The sequence below is a fragment of the Scomber japonicus genome, chromosome 6 (genome assembly GCF_027409825.1).
Source record: "Scomber japonicus isolate fScoJap1 chromosome 6, fScoJap1.pri, whole genome shotgun sequence".
Lineage (NCBI taxonomy): Eukaryota > Metazoa > Chordata > Actinopteri > Scombriformes > Scombridae > Scomber > Scomber japonicus.
The window spans coordinates 27,016,533-27,038,189 of NC_070583.1; the positions used below are offsets into that span (position 1 = coordinate 27,016,533).

At 40.1% G+C, this 21,657-nt stretch overlaps 2 protein-coding genes across 2 annotated transcripts; both read left to right on the top strand.

The window, feature by feature from the left end:
• Positions 1-5,209: 5,209 nt before the first annotated feature.
• On the top strand, positions 5,210-5,979 carry LOC128360622 (threonylcarbamoyl-AMP synthase-like). Its single transcript, XM_053321091.1, has one exon. The coding sequence runs from the start codon at positions 5,210-5,212 to the stop codon at positions 5,927-5,929; it is 720 nt and encodes a 239-aa protein (XP_053177066.1). The 3' UTR covers positions 5,930-5,979.
• A 6,502-nt stretch (positions 5,980-12,481) lies between these two features.
• Positions 12,482-20,106, top strand: calm3a (calmodulin 3a (phosphorylase kinase, delta)). Its single transcript, XM_053320719.1, has 6 exons — positions 12,482-12,688; positions 16,103-16,133; positions 16,383-16,526; positions 17,106-17,212; positions 18,114-18,249; positions 18,363-20,106. The coding sequence occupies exons 1-6, from the start codon at positions 12,686-12,688 to the stop codon at positions 18,389-18,391; spliced, it is 450 nt and encodes a 149-aa protein (XP_053176694.1). The 5' UTR covers positions 12,482-12,685; the 3' UTR covers positions 18,392-20,106.
• The last annotated feature ends 1,551 nt before the right edge of the window (positions 20,107-21,657 follow it).

Below are 21,657 nucleotides of genomic sequence, written 5' to 3' on the forward strand. Positions count from 1 at the left end.
AATGACATGTGTACAGACATTCAGGGACCTCTCAGCAGGATATAGACACAATGAGGCCACAGCCACAGGTCTTGGCTTCATGCAGTCCACATTTGGAGTCAAAAGACCAAAAGATGAATTTTTATTATTATTTATTTTTCAACAGGTATGTCCATGCATTTTCCTTAGGTCCTTTTTGGAGACTCCAAATGGACACTTGGTTACCAAAGCTGTATAACCACAATCAAACACCTATAACTTTACAACCCCTTTGCCTACAATCAAAATTTTGGTCTCTAATGAAAGCTGACACCATATTATTATTATTATTATTATTATTATTATTATTATTATTCTATATTATGTTATTATATATAACCATATGTTTTTGTTTGGCCATATCTATCTATCTATCTATCTATCTATCTATCTATCTATCTGACTGACTATCTATCTATCTATCTGTTTATTTTGCTATAAGACATATGTCAAGTCGAAGAAGAACCTACGGTGTACCATGTCACTACCCGATGTGAGTCGCCTACCCGATGTGAGTCTGACATGCGCAGTAGCGTTTTCGATCGTCCGCCATCTTGGACGGTTATGTACGGCAACTCCGCTTGGAAAAAACGCCCCCAGACTCAAAACGCGATACGCGAAATAAATCAGTTGTATAAACATATAAATATAAATAAAATAAATCAATCGTATGAATGTATAAATATGAATAAATATAAATAGTTTGGTTGTAAATAGTTGTCAGAGGTTAAGAGTAATTATACATATCATGGAAATATCTGGAAATCAGACATGTATAAATATAAATAAAATAAATCAATAGTATAAATACATAAATATGAATGAATATAAATAGTTTGTTTATAAATAGTTGTCAGAGGTTAAGAGTAAGTATACATATCATGGAACTATCTGGAAATCAGACATGGAAATAAAATAATACAAAGTAATAGTAATAATAATCTATCTATCCACTATCTTATCTATCTATCTATATTTTTATTGATATATTTATATTGTATTATTATTTTATTATATACATATATAAAATAGATAGATAACATAGTATATATATACAATATATAATTATATATAGATATATACACACTATCTTATGTATCTATCTTTTTATTTATATATTATTTTATTATATATATGTACATATAGATGTATTGTACTATAAACATATTATATATTTTATATTTTTTCAATTGAGAATGGTATAAACTAACAGAAGTTTTTAACATTACATTACATCCATTTCACATTCATAGAGCTTTGATTTTGGAGCAGTTTTGTTAACGAAAAAGAGGCCAAGATTTATCTGATGTGTGATGTGCACTCTTTTAGACTTTGTTATAGACACAGGTACCACCCTCTCTAGTTCTGTCACAGCTCCTCCACTCACCTGATGGACTTCCTCAGATGTTGTTTTGATGCAGACAGATATTTAAACTGTGGTATGCATGCCTCTGTTTGACACACTATTACAAGACCATTTCAAATGAATGAATGCTCAAGCCAGTACTGAAAGTTTGTTAACTTTTAGTTTATAACTTTGAAGGACCAAAGGATTCCATTTTGAACATGAACCAAACATTTTAATCTAAAAATACAAAAATGTGTTTCCATCAAATTGATGTCAGAGATGGAAAAACAAAAGACAGAGCTTAAACAGTATTGTCAAAGAATTTAAATCTTGAATTTTAACCACATGCTTTATAAAATTAATATAAACAATGGAGGAAACAAAAGACACGTATGTACATAGCTATATGAAAAATTGTGCATATATTCAAGTAAAGACAATTTTATGTAATCACATAAGAAGTTCCAGATGAGGTGGTTCGGGCATCTAATCAGGATGCCTCCCGGACGCCTCCCTGGTGAGGCGTTCAGGGCATGTCCCACCGGTAGGAGACCCCGGGGAAGACCCAGGACACGCTGGAGAGACTTTGTCTCTCGGCTGGCCTGGGAACGCCTCGGGATCCCCCGGGAAGAGCTGGACGAAGTGGCTGGGGAGAGGGAAGTCTGGGCTTCCCTGCTTAGGCTGCTGCCCCCGCGACCCGACCCCGGATAAGCGGAAGAAGATGGATGGATGGACATAAGTTATGACTGTACTCTTTAATTTAAAGAGACCCAACATTCCCCCCATGAGCAAGCACTTGGCGACTCCGTAACGGGAAGAAACCTCAGGCAGAACCAGGCTCTAGGTGGGCGGCCATCTGCCTTGACCGGTTGGGGTTGATAGAGAAAGAGAGAGAGAAAGACTGAAGCAATCTGAATCTGGAGCATACAGGTATGTAGGTGCTTAAGGCAGAAGGATGATTGTCAACAGTGCAGTCTCCCGATCATCTTCATCTTTTCCTGAAATTGCACAAAAATAAAGATATTAGTACAACAGATATTATAGTAAACTTGAAACTATATGGCACTGTCTTTTAAACATGTGTCCACACACTCAGTAGATATTACAGTTAATAAAACAAATTAAGCAGCAGTTCTACCTCATACTAGTTAACTTTACCTCAGTGTCTTGTGTTGGGATGCTGCACTCTCCTCTCAAGAGTTTCCTTCCCTGGAACTGCACCTCTTGTCATTGATGCCGTCAGTGTTGAAAGAAAAGAAATGTTAGAAAAATGGTTGCTGAATACAAGGTGAAATGTTACTTCAAGCTTTGTGTTCAAATGCTAATTCTTGTATCATTCTCACTTGGGTAGTTGTTATTTGTTGGAAGTAGTAGAAGTTTTTTGAAGAAATTGAAGTTAGGCATTGATCCCACAGACAAAGTACAAACTACCTAATCAGCTTCTTACCGAGAACAGGTGTCATTTAAACACAATTGGCTTTATTGTGTTTGCCATAGATGTCCAGCTCAGATTTGATCACTCTCTCCTAGACAGTCCTCTAGACTGTCAATCTGAAGTAAGACAAGAAATTGAAGTTGGGCATTGATCCCATAGACAAAGTACAAACTACCAAATCAGGTTGTTACCAAGAGTGGAGAATGGAACAATGGCCACACCAACAGTTTAGCAGTATACTGAAAACACTTACGTTTCTGTCTGTAGTACGGCCTCAGGCGATTGATATTCACCTTCTGCAAGGACCCAGTGTTCTTTTGGATGGTGGCCACGCCATTTTCTGACATATCAAGGACTTTGTAGGGGCCTTGATGCATATGTTTCAGGCCATGCCTGAAAAGGAGAATGTCATCACCTGTGTTAATTTCTACTGTTTTGCAGCGCTTCCTTTTGCGTGCTACATAACAGCTCTTTTGCTTCTCCTGGGCCTTTTCTATGTTGGCAAGAAGCTATTGGCCAAAGCCACAAATAAAGTAAATAACATGAAACACAAAAATACAACAACTTCAATACATGAGCTTTGTGCCTCACTACCTTTTCATTGAGGTCTGTGATTGTCCTCATCCTTGCTTCCAGGTCGTTCCAGCCGAGAGACATAGTCTCTCCAGCGTGTCCGGGGTCTTCCTCAGGGTCTCCTACCGGTGGACGTCCGGGAGGCATCCTGATTAGATGCCCGAGCCTCCTCATCTGGCTCCTCTCAACACAGAGGAGCAGCGGGTCTACTCCGAGCTCCCTCCGGATAACTGAGCTTCTCACCCTATCTCTAAGGGAGAGCCCAGCCAGCCTACGGAGGAAGCTCATTTCAGCCGCTTGTACCTGCGATCTTGTTCTTTCGGTCACGACCCAAAGCTCATGACCATAGGTGAGGGTAGGAACAAAGATCGACTGGTAAATTGAGAGCTTTGCCTTTCGGCTCAGCTCTCTCTTCACCACGATGGATCTGTGCAGAGTCCGCATTACTGCAGACGCCGCACCGATCTGCCTGTCGATCTCACGCTCCATCCTTCCCTCACTCGTGAACAAGACCCCTCCACTTGGGGCAGGATCTCATCCCCGACCCGGAGAGTGCACTCCACCCTTTTCTGGTTGAGGACCATGGACTCAGATTTGGAGGTGCTGATTCCCATCCCGGCCGCTTCACACTTGGCTGCGAACCAAGGAGGTCACGGTCTGATGAAGCCAACAGGACCACATCATCATGTTTAGCAGTGTGAAGATCTCTTTGTTGAGCTGTAAATATGTATACAAGAGCAATACAACAAAGTCTGTAAGCATCGACTGAATAGAAAAACAATACATGAATGATCTGCAGCTATGAAGATGATCACGGTTTATCTAATATTGTATTTATCATACCTCATTCACAAACTCCCTCCCCTGGTCAGTTATGATTTTGCTGACCATGCCAAACATGTAAAACTTGGCAGTTACTGCAGCGGAAATCTCCACAGCTGACTTTGACTGTAGCGGTTCAGCAACAACAAACTTGCTGAATATCCGTGATGGTGGGCCAGTAGTATCCTGCCACCAAACGGTTTCTGGTGCCTCTGACACCATTGTGGTTGCCTGTGCCTTGCTGGTTGTGGCACTCTTTGAGAGCAGCGCTCTTTTCCTCCTCAGACATAACCACCAGCCGCATGTACAGTTTGTTTGGGCCAGTGTAGAACAGTCTGCCATCTGTGTAGAAAACAATTCTTTAATTACAATTGTGTGTCTCCCTCTGTGTGTGTGTCTGTCTCTGTGTGTGTGTCTGTCTCTGTGTGTGTGTCTGTCTGTCTCTCTCTCTGTGTGTCTCTGTGTGTGTCTGTGTCTATCTGTGTGTGTATGTGTGTGTCTCTCTCTCTCTGTGTGTCTGTCTCTCTGTGTGTGTGTGTGTCTGTCTCTGTGTGTGTGTGTGTGTGTGTGTGTGTGTCTGTCTCTCTCTGTGTGTGTCTGTCTGTGTGTCTTCTATCTGTCTTGCAATATATATTCATGTTTTTCATTAAAATAATGTTGATTACAAAATGTATTGATTTATGACAACCTCTTGAAACAGACATATTTTGTCACTAATGAGCCATGTGTAACACTTTTTAAAACATTTTTTGTGAAGAGATTAAAATAAAAATTATGATTAATATGAAAAAAAAATATATTGGCAAAGAAACAGACATATTTTGTCGGTAATGAGCCATGTGTAACACTTTTTAAAACGTTTTTTCATGAAGAGATTAAAAATAAAAATTATGATTAATATGAAAAAAAATATTGGAAAATAGGAAATGTTGTGTTAAAATATTTTCATTATTTTATTATTATAATTCAAATGATTACCATGATTATCATTATCAAATTACCACGGAGCAGAAATGTGTAAAGAGCTCAAAACCAAAGTGCTGCGTTTGGTGCAGCCGGCCTCCAATGGACCGTCTCTGCGGGAAGAGGACCACACAGATGCTGCTGAAATCCTGAGTTGCACCGTGAAGGCTCTGAAGGAGGGCCATGTTGTTGCCGTGCCCACAGACACCATCTACGGTCTGGCATGTCTGGCCCAGAACTCTGACGCCATCAGAAAGACGTACAACATCAAAGGGCGAAATGGGCATAAACCGCTGGCCATCTGTGTGGGAGAAATTCAGGATATCTATAAGTATTGTAAGGTGATGGTGAAGAAGGAGCTGCTGTGTGACCTGCTGCCTGGTCCCGTCACTCTGGTGTTTGAAAGGTCCGAAGTACTGAACGTAGATTTCAACCCCTTTACTTCACTTGTAGGCGTCCGTATCCCAGATCATGCCTTCATGAGGCGTCTCTGCCAGATGTGCGGGGAACCTCTTGCACTTACCAGCGCTAACATCAGCTCGCACGGTAGCACTGTGGCTGTAAATGAGTTTAAAGATCTTTGGCCCAAGGTATCAGTGGTAGTGGACGGTGGGCCTATCGGAGACCAGAGCCGCCTTGGGTCAACAGTGGTCGACCTAGTATCAGTACACAACAAATATCGCATCATCAGACCTGGCTGTGCCCTTTCGTCTACGGTTGATGTGCTGCAACACAAATATGGACTGTCAGAGGACTCGGGGAAAGAATGACCTTCGAACTTGCCACACTCCGTAACACACGCTGAGACGCACAACCAGCTTTGACCCGGGGCTCCTTCGGGGGGGGGGGGGAAGAAATTAACTCTTTTCATGTTCCAGTGGAAAAATTAGTTTTCCATGAAATGCTGAAAATTCAAGATGGTTTTATCTTGAACTCAGGAATGACTTGACTCTTACCACTCATGGCTGCGGTGAGGTCTTGAACCCTTCTTATTTTTTTATTTTTTTTCCTGTTATTTCCTGCCTTACTGTAATTGTTATCATGGGTTTTTTTTGTGGGATTTCTTATGAGGCCACATCTTATTTTTATTTCAGTAACATGGAACAAGGTCAGCAGGATTTTCTTCTTTTTTTTCACATAAAAATGTAACTATATACTTTTCTCGTTGTCATACCAATGTGGCTTAACTGGGAATTCAATGGTTTGACTTTTTTATTTGAACTTATTTCTATAACGGTCATGATGTCCAACAGAGTGAATATGTAGTTTAATCTTTAAAAGGATTGGTTTTGTGAATTGCATTAACTATACCTGCACATTTTTATTGGATTGGAAAATAAATGAATTCCCTTTTATTTATCTAAACTGCGTGTCTATTAGGCAAACAGCATGCATCTTATACGTTAGTTGGGCATCAGCTACATGTAATTCATTGTATTGTTTAATATTGTAGCTTAAACATTTACAAGTTGAGAAATACTTTGACACTTCAGTTGTGTTGGTTTGCACAGTGGGTCGGTAGATGTACTGAGTAAATGTCATCTGCCCACTTGCATGTTTAAAAACTGGAGCATCTTGTTTTTTCTCATGATGTCAACTTTACTTGAAAGACTGTACATCCTGTGCGCAGCCAAATTAAAGCCTCAAACTTCAAAAAAAAACCAAAAAAAACATCGGGTAACACAACGCGCATGCGCGGCAGACTGACGTCAGGTAGCGTCATGGCGCATGCGCGAGAAACGCAACGCACAAAAAACCACAGTCTTACCTATGGTAGCAGTAGTTTGTCCAAGCGGTGTTGCCGTAGATATCCGTCCAAGATGGCGGACGATCGAGAACGCTACTGCGCATGTCAGACTCACATCAGGTAGGCGACTCTATGGTCACTACCCGATGTGAGTCGCCCATAGACATATATACATGTATATATGTCTATGGTAGTGACATACCAAAATGCCGAGTGCGTAATGATATGATTCAACTCTTTTACGCACCGGGCGCACGCCGATTACGCTTCGAGTTTGTTTATGGACAGCCAAACGTCATAGTTCAGTGTCAAACACCGTTGGAAACCTCTGACTATTGGCTAAAAGGTTATCAACTTCATTTCACCGAATATTTCCATAGGCTGGAACGGCTGTCAATCAAAGCCATGTCGTCATTGTCGTCGGTCACATGTCCTCATTGGCTTTGGAGACATGTACTGCCTAATCCTAAACACCGATTGGCTTGTGTGTGGTGTCATCAGAAGCACGGTAGTAAACATCTGACGTGCAGGTCAGGAAATGACGTAAACGGACCGTATATGGTTTGTTATTTGTGTTATTACGTTACGTGTTGGACTAAATACATGAACATATTGAGGAAAGTATTTCGGTTTTATGGAAACGGATTTCATATTTCACAAGAATGGATACTTGGCGAGCTGTACAGAAAGTCCTGAGTCATAAGATGATCGTTGTGGATAAAGGGAAGACTTTGAAGGTATGTAGCATTATAGCTTTTCTCACTTAGCTCAGGGGCTAGCCGAGCTAATCGCTAATACTATTACGGCTGTGAGCAACCATATAAGTCGTGAGTGGTCTTGAATGAATCAGAACAATCTAAGCTTTCCAACAATGTACGACATGAATATATATGTTTAAGGGTTGGTGTTTAAAACATTCAGAAGTACGTGTGGCTACCTCCTAACATCCGTCCTGTCCCGTGGACGGAACAGCGTGCGTTAAGAGGTTAAATAAACATTCAAATGATCCAATACTTTCATCTGAAATCAAAGATTAGATCAAACAAATCCCTGTAAAAACAATACACATTTGTGTATCATTTATTTTGTTTTTCCTTCTTTTTTCTCCTATTAATCATCTCACGACCCCTCAGATTTATTTGGTGACCCTTTGCACGACCCATAGATTGGGGTCCACTGGACTAAACTAGCTAACTGTATAAAGTTATTCAAACTAGCTGCACCTCCAACAGCTGCAACAGTAACATACTGATTACACACAGATGCTTCAGCATTAATAATCCAATGATGTCAAATACAATGACCTGCCACTTCATTAGGTACACCTGTGCAATCTAATTCAATCCAAGACAATAGCTCTTCCATAAATTCTACTTTTTTTGAAGTTATACATTTTTTAGTTTTTGTTGTCAGAAAGGTGACCATTTTACTTTGTTGATTATTACTGAGGTCCTACTAAGCGGTGATGTACTGGGGTGCATTATATTGACTGGTGTTCCTAATATTTTGCCCCTCTCATAACACCATTCAATATAATGCACCCTGGTACACCACTATGACCTCAATAATAAACATAACATAGTATTATCCACTTCCTGACAATGTCAACAAAAACTGAAAATGTATACCCTTCATAAATGTAGAATTTAAAGCAGAGCTGTTGTATTGGATTGTATAAAACTGCACAGGTGTACCTTATAATGCATATTTAAAGTACATTATGCTGTGTGTCATACTTCTTTCATCACTAGTGACGTGCGGTCAGGGGAGGCAGGTGAGGCACGTTATCATGGAAAAAGACTTAAAAATGAAAAAAATAATAAATGGTTATATTTGTCCAGTGATTTGCACTATAACGTCATTTTCTATCTAACTCTACCAGTTTCGGATTATTTTTAATTCAAAATCGCTGAATTTTCACATGTAGCTACTGATCAAACACTGAAAAGAGACGCGCAGTGAGGCAGCAGCGAGACGAGCCTCACCATGGATTGCGCAATGACTCGGCTTACTGCGCTGGCATGCTATGCAGTGAGACAGTACAGCTGTACAGCTGTCTCTCTGTATGTCGCTATTAACATGTTCAAACACTTTTACTATATGAACTAAATTTCCATAGTTTAGCTGATGATATAATGTACAGTGTTTGTAGCGTGTTTCATGTGCTGCGCAGCATAAAACGGCTGCAAAAAGTCACTAAGTGAGGCACGCAGTTCTCCGGCCTCATGGCAGGGGGCGCTCCTGATCCCAGTGATTCTTATTACGACTCATTAGCTGCAGAATAAGTAAAGGTAAGACCATAATAACGTTTTTTAAATTAAATGTGTTTTTTTGTGTGCTACAGTTTGTATGTGTAAAGAAAGCTGATATGAGATTTTAAACATAACCTGTTAACTGCTGCCAATCAAATGGTGAATAAGTTACTCTGTAGGGTTCATATGTTTGTAAATCTGATTGCGATGAAGCAAAGTCCTTCTAAGGCTCTTATTATAATGTCTCTGGATGAAGTCAGTGCCTCACCAGACATGAATCTCACCGCACGTCACTGCTAGATATTCTCATGTCTGAATGTTTGTCATTGTCAGCACTTGTCTTGATTTGTCTAAGGAGGCATAACTAAAGAAATGTCTCCCTCTACTGGAGGGCTTTGTAACTGACATTTTAACTGGGGCCTGGACAAGTAATTAAAACCAAACCATCTTGTCCCATGAATGTATAGCCCTTGACTCATTACCTCCGTCATTGTCATTAATGTAGAATTCAGAAATTGAACAGAAATGTGTATTAATGCAGTCCAGCCGTGAGAACAGAATATAGTTAAAAGCAAGTTAAAAAACAAAGTTTGGTTTTTAACAGGTAATGTTATGCTGTTGCTTCCCTCAGGTCCAGATACATTAATTCCACAGTTTGTGTTAGGGACAAACTAACTTAATAACAGTAGATGTCAAATTTTTAGGTCTCTGAACAGGTCCTTCTGTGGAGATCAGTGAATTCAAATGTGGCACTGTTATAGATGCCATCAGATGACACAGCATAGTGGGACTTATAACCAACAACATTGCCTACATGGAGGAGGTCCAGACACTGACCACCTGGTACAAGGACAACAACATCATTCTCAACACAGAGAAAACAAAATAAATCATGATAGACTGCAGGAAAAACCAAAAAACACACCACAATGGTCTGTGCATTAACGGTGAGGAAGTGGAGAGGGTCTCGAGTTCCTGTGAGTGCACAGGAATCACTGAGGACCTGGAGCCTGAACACCTCCTGCATCATCAAGAGAGCCCAGCAGAGACTGTTCTTCCTGGGGACACTGCAGGACCCCTCACATCCTGGAAACCCCCTCTTCACCGCCCTCCCCTCAGGCAGACTGAGAACCTCCATCACATGCACAAAGAGGCTACAGAACAGCTTCTTCCCCAGAACTGTGGACAGAATGCACACACACACACACACACACACACACACACACACACACACACACACACATGCATACACACATACACACACATACACACAAACACAAACACACACACACACACACACACACATACACACACATACACACAAACACACACACACACACACACACACACACACACACACACACACTGCCACCCCCAGACCCAGTGCAATAATGAACTATATTTTAGACCGTATTTTAAGTCCTATGGGTATGAATGTGTATGTGGCCATGGGTATAAGTGAGATGTGCTTGGCTCGTGTGTGTGTGTATTAGTGTTATGTGTATATATCATATCTTATTCTATTTTTTAATGCTGCATTGGACTGCAAACAGACTTTCGTTGTATATTTTTGCAATGACAATAAAGGTCTATTCTATTCTATTCTTTGCAATTAGCCAATTTGTGAAATTTCTTGCCAGCTAAATATTCCACTGTCAACTGTAAGTGGTATTATTGAAAACTAGAAGTGTTTAGTATTTAGGAAGAACAGCAACTCATCCACGAAGTGGCAGACCACATAAAGTAATACAACAGACTCAACACTCAACAAGTGTAAAAGTTGCCAACTCTCTGTTGATTCTATAACTGTAGTTCCAAAAACCTTACAAAAACTGTATCCCGGGGGTTTACATGACCAAGCAGCTGCATGCAAGTCTTACATCAACAAATACAATGGCAAGCGTTGGATGGAGTGGTGTAAAACACGCTACCACTTGACTCTGGAGCAGTGGAAACGTCATGTTCTGTGGAGTGATCAATCATGCTTCTGTGTTTGGCAGTCTGATGGATGAGTCTGGGTGTGGTGGATGCCAGGCTGGGCATAACACATTCATTTTTTAATCATGCTGCTCACTGGCTTACTCACTCGTAGTGTGGCAAAGGGGCAGAACATTTCCAGCTATCTAGCTACAAACACATTTTTGATTTTATATTTGCAAGTTAAGTCATTGGGTTGAAACTTGTGGCTTCAATAGTCCAGGGTTATAGAAATCATCTGTGGGTGTGACCCTGCAGTAAGTAATGTGCTATGTGCATGTGATTGAGTAATAGTGGATATTTATATTATTAGTATTATTAGTATTTGCATTAAATCTGGTTGTTTTAAACAAGATTATGCCACAAGATTAAAAAAAAAAAATACATTTAAGTTCCGTGTTATAGGCTAAAATGCAATTTTGTAAATTCCCAGTTTGTTTCCATTAATTCTCATATATTCCTGTTAATTCCCATGGAAAGTTTCCAACTTTGAAAATTCCAAGAATTTTGAAATTATACTCACTCAAAACCACTGTCACAGATTGCCGTTGCAATCGACGTAAATAAACTGTGTGCAATGCATGACGTGTTTGTATGGCGATATTGGCCATATTAATGACTATGGATTTACAAAGGGATGTCATAGAGGCTGCTGTAAGTGTAATGGCCAGTCCCAATACTTTTGTCCATAGTGTATCATAGAACACTCTTGCAGTTATTTTGCTTTGGGCTACAGTAGCCTATGTGTCTGGAAAATCAGTCAATTTGGCAACGCCCTTGTATGTAGACAGTAGACACTGTTTTTCTCTTTGTTTTTTTTGGCCTTCCAACTAGGGGTTTCTTCTATAACTTTTATTGCTTTGAATTCAGGAAATATTTATTCATCTATCATGATGAGTAGGCTTATACAGCTGCCTGTGAGAGCAGATTTATTTAACTGGGCACACATAAAAATTCGAATTGACTCTGTTAGTGCAAAAATAAATAAATACATAAATAAATTATAGATTTAGAGATTACAATTTTAATGTGTTTCATCAACAGCACGGCATTATATTGTTTGTCACTGTTAATCTTCCATACTTTGTCCATGCTACAGACGGGGTGGTGGGGGAAGGTATCGTTGCGCGCTTTATTTATATAGTGCAGCTAAAACTGTGGCTTCGCTTTTTGTCAAGTTGTCAAATGCACATACATTAATGTCGATTCGAGGATATTGAATGCGTACTGCGATGAAAACGCTGTCACGTGTGTAGTGTTTGGGATTTTGGTGATGCATTGAGACTGCGTGGAGGTCAAAAAACGTACTGGCGGAGGGATATAGTACTCAAACTCGGGCATAGCACGCCGGTGTCGTTGGATTGAGGTTTCCGGGCTACTGTAACGTGACTGCAACACCGGTATACAGTCTCAACAGATTAACTAAACATATATTGTAATAAACTTCGATATCATTTAAGTACTTTTGTAGATTAACGATCTCTTGCTGCATACAAAATCTTAACATCTTGTCTCTTCATCTACACGGAGCTTGAAAAGTCACCGGGACAATGGTAAGTACAGGCTGCAGAGCACTCCTCGCTAGTTATCTGTAACAACTAATGCACTGTTGTCACTTTGTGTCCAAATTACAGCCACCGAGCATTTTGTAGCGTTATTGCATTCAACTGTAAGCATGCGTCAAAGTATAATCCCTCTTCAATGTATCTAATAATCCAAATGAATGCTAAAACTCCACATGAGAAGAGAACAGCCTCAGCTAGAAAACAGCAGAAAATGGGTTAATGTGACTGTAAAATCTGGTTATCACAATTTTGGCAATGGGGGGGTTCTTTATATCTAATCATTGGTGTGAGAAAATCTTTCTTTTTTGTATTAATAATCGTCGACTGTTGCAGCATGAATGCCATGTTGGGAGAGGAAACATGCGATATGTTTCCTGCTATAATGTGACATACATAATTTATCTTATTTGCGGTAGTGTTTGTGTTATATTTATTTAATATATTGTGATTTTTGTTTTTGTTTAAACATGCATGCATAATCAAGGTTTGCAGCGTTTTCTATCGCCAGCTTTGAGTCGAGAGTGGGCGTGGTGGTGGTGGTGAAAAGAAGAGGGGGAGGAGGGGGCTGCTGTGTAAAAATAGACCATCCAGCGTTAACGTGATCTTGAAAAACCCACCTCGTTAATCTTGCAAGACGGATATCTAGACAGTCGCTAACTGCTCTGCTAACCACCATTTAGACACCCAGCACCACGGAGTCGCTGCAGCAGGGCCACATGGATGCTGGGTGGTGGTGGTGGTGGGGGGTGGGGGGGGTAGTCAGTGTGACATGCGCAACAAGCCAAAAAAAAGGTTGTAATCACCGCCACAATTGCGATTACATAATAACACTGTTCACAGGTATTCTCGGTGTTAGCAACAATTGTCTGTCGTTGTGCGGTTTCTGGAGGTGTTGTTGCAATTTTTTTTATTTTTTTTTTTGGGGGGGGGGGGGGGGGGGGGGGGGGTTATTATGCGTCCGTGCAAACAGACACCATGACAGCATCTCCTCCGTTACGTATTGCGCCACAACGTTGAACCGCATTCTGCTCCTGCTGAATGATCCTTTTTGCCACCCCTCCTTCTGCGCCCCCCACCTCCCCCCTCCCGCATTGAACCAAACCATGCTTGGTGCAGTACGTTGTCAGGACCCGCAGTGCACCCTTCAAAAACGGGAACTAAGTATACCCCCCCCCCCCCCCACAAAAAACCTACAGTTGTGGCACTGCAAATGAATCCCTGCCTGTGTGTCAAATCCTTTCCTTATAATAGACACATGCTCTCTGATATTATTTGTCAAGTAAAGAAACTTGGAAGATACAATAGCTGTGTGTCATGACTCATGACTGTATGATTGACTATCATTTCTAGTTTGTGTGACATGAAAACCTCGTCCACTGATGAGTTGCGAGGCCAGCAGTAGCTACAGTTCGGCCGAGCACTTTTCACAGCAGCCATATAAATCCTCCCAACACAACTGTGCTGCGCTCTGATCCAGACACTGCTTGCTTCAGCACCACCTAATGGGTTGGCAGTGGACAGAGCGGATACTCTGCAGTCTGTCTTGCTGTCTTCCTTTTTACCCCCCCCCCCCCCCCCCTTCTTCCTCACCACCACCACCATGGTGACTCATTGAAATTGACTCGAACACATGGCACTACCAAGGATATGTTAGCTTTAATCACTTTTATTTTAAGGAAACCAATTTTTTGTTAGAAAATGTAGAACCCTTCATCTGTGTTACAAGTTATTATTTTTCTTTTGGATTATTTGATGCATTAGTATTTTAGCTTCATGAGTTTAATTGCTGCTTTCATTTGAACGAGAATTAAATGAGTCCTCCTCGGGCTGGATGACTATAAAGCATTATCAGCTTATCTTCACCACTTAGCTTACATCAGCGCTGCATTATTGTCAGCCTGCAGGGTTTGTTTTATGCAGCAGCTAAGTTCTTGTTATCCTCTATTGTGCCAGTTGTTCCCCCTGTCATCTGGTGGTCATATACCGACAATATTTTAGGAGTAGACACAGACGAGCAACAGTTGGCACAGGGGCTCGTCTATGATACTGAAGCGGGTCCTCACGTCTGTTTCAATAAAAAGGATATAAAGAGGTGGTTAGTTGCGGTGATATTCAGTGTGCTACATAGGCGACCCTGTTCGTGTCTCACTAATTATAGCAGGCGTGTGTATTTCGGGCTGTGGAGTATTTATACTCGTCCCTCATCACACTTTCTCAGCTTGAAGTGGGCATGTTGACTGACTTAGACAGGCCTGGTAAGACCTCACAAGGACAGCAGAGTGACGTCTCAGATGAGGTTGAAAAATGAAGAGGGTGTCTTAATGCAATAGGGTCACTTTCTCATAAGTAAAATGTTTAAAAACCCATCTCACAACAGCTGGTAAGAACATTGTTATTCAGTTCCTACCATCATGGGTTTGTGTGTGTGTTCTTTTAAAAATGATTAATAATTAAAAAACCTGATGAACAGATAAGTTTGTTCTTCCACCCACTACAATCACCATGTCTTTAATGAAATCTGCAATTGACAGATGTCTAAAGCAGTTAGGTTAAACAATGTGGTCACATCTGTAAGCTTAGTTTTTTGGCAGGTATTAAGAAATGTCTGGGTCCAGCAGTCAGATGATATCCAAGTCTGTTTTCAATTAGTTTGTTTCATTTCGTATTGGCGTAGGTCTATGATGGTGGTTTATACAGTGAAATTTGCTGCAAGTGTCCCTCATCAAGTCTACCGGAAGTTTTTATCTCTTAAATCATTATGTAGAAGATTTTGAAGTGAAACTTCTCCCAAATGTGTTTTTTAGTATTATTTTAGAACCTAAAAATATATCCGTTGGCTTTAAAGGGGAACTGCTGACAATGCTGTGCATTAGAAACAACTTGAAGTGTTTTAACACAGGACAATAGTATGTCTTTAACACTGAGTTATGTAGTTTATACTGATCAGTGGCAAAATAGGCAAATCACTTAATTTAGCAAACCTTGCAGGACTGGAGCCAGTACCAGTATTAGGTGGAGCAGGACTAGTATGCACAGGGGTTAATGTGGTGTTGAAAACATCCCTGAAATGTAACCAGTGCTGCAGAAAGTTCACTTTTCTATTTCAGGACTCTTCCTTTGTCGTGGTATGATTTTATTAAAATTGTAGGCAGTTATTTGTGTAACGTATAACGCTACCCATCAAGCTGAACGTGTGCCATTTTCACTCTTACATCACAACCACAGTGGAAACAGGTCCAGGGCTTATTGTGTCACCCTTGGCATTTGTAGATGTGTGTGCTCTTTCATATTGTCTAATTAAAACAGCCAAATTAAACCCGTTTTAAATACGTCCTGTAATTGCACAAAGTTATTATCAGGAGATCATTTTCATTATGGACTAACAATGTCTTTTGTTAACAGGCTGATCAGCTGACTGAAGAGCAGATTGCTGGTGAGTATATATCCTAACCATGTTTGGTTGGTTAGCTCTGGCTCTGTTTTGGGTTTGTTGGTGCTTTTTCACCCACATGACTTCCTGCGGTGTAAATCAGACCCTGATGGTTAGGTTAAAATTAATATCAGCAGGGTTTTGAGTGAAGAGTTCCAGGTTTAACCACTAGTCACTACAACAAATGCACCAGTGCTTTCACTCATGCCATGCTACTGTATGACACTCTGTGTTATTTCTGTAAATGTACAGAGTTCAAGGAGGCGTTCTCGCTGTTTGACAAGGATGGCGATGGAACCATCACCACCAAGGAGCTCGGGACTGTGATGCGCTCTCTGGGACAGAACCCCACAGAGGCTGAGCTGCAGGACATGATCAATGAGGTGGATGCTGATGGTGAGAAGGAAAAGCTCAAAAACACAAGCAAATGATACTTGTTCATACTTAAAATCACCATGTCCAACCTGAATATCTCTGCATGTGCTATAAAGATATTTAGATTGTTCTTGAAATAACTGACCTGACATTTTTATGTTCCTTAAGTGGATGGGTAACATTTGCTGCCATTGTCTTGCAAATTCTGTGTTAGGCTGAATCTTAATAAGCACTCACATTTAACACATTTGTGAATCGTGACTGTTTGTCTCATGTCAAATGTAGAAATGTATGATTACTTTAATTTAAAGCCATGTTTTGAATTAGAAAATGTCCACTCTCTGTACAGAATAGGATACTCCAGCAACAGTAAGGCCTGTGATATCAGTGGCATGGTAGTTTTAATGAATGCCCTTTTATAATATAGCACCTACTTAATAAACAGGATTTATTATTTTTCTCAAGAGATTCAGTGATAATGAAATGATGCAAGTTTCTTTGTGCCATAAGAAACGTTGAGTCCTCTTGATGTGCTCAGTTTTTCAGTGAAACTGTGTTGTGACCAAAATAACACTGACCACTCTGTATGACTCTGTTTAGGTAACGGTACAATTGATTTTCCCGAGTTCCTGACCATGATGGCCAGGAAGATGAAGGATACAGACAGCGAGGAGGAGATCAGAGAAGCCTTCAGAGTCTTTGACAAGGTGCGGTATGACTGAGTAGACTGAAACAATAACCTGCACACATTTTTTTGTTGTATCCTAGTTACGGTTAGCCACACATATATATATATTATTAGAAAAAGCTAAACATGTAAAAAAACAAAAAAAACAGTGTTTATCTTTTAATACAGAAAAAGTACGAAGCTGATTAGTGCATAATACTGAGCGGTCACAGAAGCTCGCCGTTTCCCCAATCAGCACTTTGCTTCAGGAAATGGCTTTTTGATGATAATATTTTGTATGCTAACATGCTGAAATTTAGCATTCAGCTCCTATGGGGTGATCACACCGTGAGTGACAAAGCTATAAAATGGCCATGCGAGGCCAGCTACATTGTCGCAACAGTGCTCAAACCCTTGTTGACTTGGTAATATTATTATGAGCTTAATTTCAATAATCTATAATAGCTGGTAAACATAATGTAGTATTATTAAATAACACACTGTGTGCAATTCATGTACGTGACATATCTGGTACTCCTAACTGCCACTCTCCGCCAAGCTGCATTTTTTTTCTAGTATGATGAATGAAATGGGCATGGTTAAATGGCACACAGAACTGGCTTATGGCAAGGATCAGTTTTTCTCCCCTTTTTTTAGACAAGAATGTAACAGGAAATGTGGGGAGGGAGAAGGGGGTGGAAATGGTGAAACAAAAATATGATTGGTTGATACTTAAAAGCAGTTGAGGCCAGTTCAACTTTGATTGGTCTTGCAGTGACAAGAGTCGGACGTCAGTTTATAGCTTCATGTCACCGACTCCCATTGAAAATAACTTCTAACCTGTTACTTTGTTGCTACAGGTGAGGCTGAGGAAGTGCACTTCAGCCAAATAATAAACTATTATCTTGTTTGAGAAATGAGCTCCTCTGTTCCCTCTGCAGGACGGTAATGGCTACATCAGTGCAGCAGAGCTACGGCACGTTATGACCAACTTAGGGGAGAAGCTCACTGATGAAGAAGTGGACGAAATGATTCGTGAGGCTGACATTGATGGTGATGGTCAAGTCAACTATGAGGGTGAGTTGTTGTTTTTGTTTAACTTCTTTCTTTTCCTGCCTGCTAGTCAACAGATCACCAGCACTGTTGTTGCATTGTCATTTAACTGTTTTTTGTTCCTGTTGTTTTTACAGAGTTTGTCCAGATGATGACCGCCAAGTGAAGAGAACACTGAAATTTATCTCAACGTTGCTTGTCCTCCTAAGATCACTGTCTTTAAGAACAAAAAAAAGGAACATTATCAAATGAACCCCCCCCCCCCCCCAATCACTATTTGTAGAATTGCAATTTGTGCTTCAATACATCCAACTACTTCTAAGGTATCTGTTAGCATACACCAACAGAATAATCCCTAAAGAAGTTAATGGACCAAGCTTTAAGAGGGCTGAAGCCCTGTACTTCCGACCAAGATTCTGCTGAGTCACCCAGCTCCTGATTAATTTAGAGGAAAGAGCAACACTGAAAAGGCAAAGGGATAGGAACCCATGCCACAGTTCATATAGAGAAGTTGGCTATTTAATTCTTTCCAATATGCTTCTACAAAGAAAATTGACTCTCTTGCACCAGTGGTGATTCTCTTAATACCAATTTGAGTACCCTTCTTGCATGCACCCTTTCTGTGGTGGTCTCTTGTCACGACAAGATGGTTCTGATCCCATCAGAGGCAGTGGTCAGATTGTGTACACACTGGAGGTATATACATTAATATATAGCTATATATCTGTAAAATATGTGTCACTATTGATTATTGCAAGAGCAAATAGTTGCAATGTAGGGTGTTCATTGGTGCTCAGTTGGAAATGAGCATTCTTATACCTTGAAGAGTTTGGACAAGAATGAGAGGCTGTAAGGCATTGAAGGTTTTTTCCCTTATGGGAGGTTTATCGTCTTGTTTTGGGTCGTGGGCTTTGCATTGCCTGGATCACTGATTGGAGACAGTAGTGTGTCGTGCTTCAGGATGATTATTGTGAAAACACACATGAGGACTGCAGTTAATACCTTTGTTCTGCAAACAAATATCCTGATGATACAATATTGATGTAATGCTTTATAAATGTGTTATCAAATATTAATGTATTGATGACAAACTTTGGTCACAAGATATATCTATATATATTAGTGTGTCGTAAAGTTTGCATTGCCTATTGTTGTAGTAAATGACCTGTGACATGTTTTCTCTTTGGTTTTGAAATGTGCCATAATACTCTAAAACGCCTCAACCTTCTTGCAAGAATCGTAGTTCATTAGAATATAATAAATCTACTTAGTATAATAACATATTAAAATACATGCAGTTGAACATATTTGCACTTTGGTATAAACCATGTGGATATTACAAAAAGTTTTGTTTTAAAAGAAGAAAAAAGAAACCAAATTTCACTGTTGCTGCTGCTATAACAACTCATGTGTTTCACTCATTTTTTGTCCTTGTTGGTGTCTGATCTTCAATTTGTAGTCCAGTGATTCAAACTTCAAACTTGCTTGCTGTTTTATTGAACAGAATCATATACTGTATATTCACAAATACTACTTGTGGTTGGGGTGATATGTCTACATTTGGGCTATTAGAAAGGAAACTTCAGATGGGGATGAAATGGGGTTGTAGCAATGAGTTCAGCTTTAGATGTGAGATTGGTTTCAGGGTTAGATTTTTGAACAGTTGGTTAAATGTATGAAGCAAGTTAGCTGGGATATCTTTAGATTCCTCAAAGCGCAACACTGAAACATGACTGTTTGAGGCGTTTTAATTGGTTATCTTTGATTCAAATGTTGAGAAGTAAATGGTAATGGACTGTTAACTTCTGAAGGTATCTAAAAGAAAATGTAAAGATGTGATATATTTTCCATAAATCAATAAATTGACTGAGCTTTACTTCACCTGCATTTCCATGTCATGTTTGAGCTTTTATTACAGGCATAATTCTAAGTCCTAGTTGATTTGGAAACACCTGTGGTTACTGGAGGTAATAGCAAGTGTAGTTTACCTCCACAGCAAACACGTCTTGACAGCTACTTGGTCAGAAATAACAGAAGACCAGCTGGTATATCTGTTTATAGCACTGCTTAATTTCTGCTTAATAAACAAGTCAGTCAATGCAGGGCCTTTTTCAATCTTGCCATGAGCGACTGCAATCTCAGTTCATGCTGTGCACAGTGCAGGTAGTTTTAAAATGACAAATGGTGACACAGGATTACATGCTACCCTGTATGTTTGTAGGCCATTTAAAAGCCAGCACTGTACTGGTAGACCCTGCCATGAAGTTAATACATACATTGAATGGCTGTTGCTAAATACTATCAAATATGATCATAACTTTAAAGTATAGGTTACCAGAATTATTGTTGCTTGTTTTTTTTTTATTAATCTGAATGACTGAAAAAGAAATCTATATTTATCCTGGGGAGAATTATATATTGCACTATATCCTGTCCCTGCCAGTGTCCCTGTGCCAGAAAGAAGCACTGATCTTGCCCAGAAGTAGACAGCCTGAGATTGGGTCAGGGCAGGTCACCCTAGCCCTTCACTGGAGAAACTATCCCAGGCACAGGCTATATTTAGTGGCTCATGGGATTGCTCCAGGAGCCTGTGGTAATCCAGGTCAACTAGGGTCACAACCTCTCACCTGCACACGCTAAATGCAAACTCAAACTGCTCGTTCTTCCACTGATGGGCAAGATCAACAGCCAATGGGACTTGGTTTTATCTGGAGCAGTTGGGTCTGATTGGATGTGTGTCCATATGCTAATCGTGTGTGCGGTGGTTAAGTAGATAAGATAAATGAATTAGGAAACAGGAGCACACTCAGCAGGACAATAAGAACTGCAGTAGCATCACAGGCAGGTGTGATTATCCCTTTATGGTTATGTAATGACAGGCTGAGAGACCGGTTAGTGTAGGTGCCACAATGTCTGAACACTGCACAGGGACTTTCTGAAGTGACAGTTTGGCTGCATTAGCTGCACTTTGAATGTCTACTGTTCTTCAGGAACCTACATAGAAGATATAGCTAAGGGTTATATAGCTAAATATTGAGGGTTTTAAAGTAGAACTATTTGGACTTAAAAACTATTTGACAGAAAGCCCCTAATGCACAGCATCATATCTAATGAGAGGCATCTTTACATATAACAAATACATTTAAAAAAGTAAAATCAGTAAGTTCTACACCCCACTCAGGCTGTGTCCCATATAATCTGCCACAACAACCAAAAGGACAATAGTAAGGATTTTAACTTCAACACTAGGTGGTGTAGTTTAATCAAATTCAAACTCAACTGCACTGTCTATTTACTGTGGGGCTCATAGAGTCTGTGGAAACAGCTGAATGAACAAGCTGTTTAAACACCAGTGAAAATTTTGATACACTTAGATGATTGTGTGCAGCTTGTTTTGAGCCAGCGTGTTCTTCTTAAAAAGCTGAAATAAGA

Bases quoted from the DNA above. Each gene is read 5' to 3' on its own strand.
- LOC128360622 (XM_053321091.1), top strand. From the start codon at position 5,210: ATGTGTAAAGAGCTCAAAACCAAAGTGCTGCGTTTGGTGCAGCCGGCC.
- calm3a (XM_053320719.1), top strand. The intron at 16,527-17,105 runs GTGAGAAGGAAA...GACTCTGTTTAG, and splicing joins CAATGAGGTGGATGCTGATG to GTAACGGTACAATTGATTTT. The intron at 17,213-18,113 runs GTGCGGTATGAC...TTCCCTCTGCAG, and splicing joins CCTTCAGAGTCTTTGACAAG to GACGGTAATGGCTACATCAG.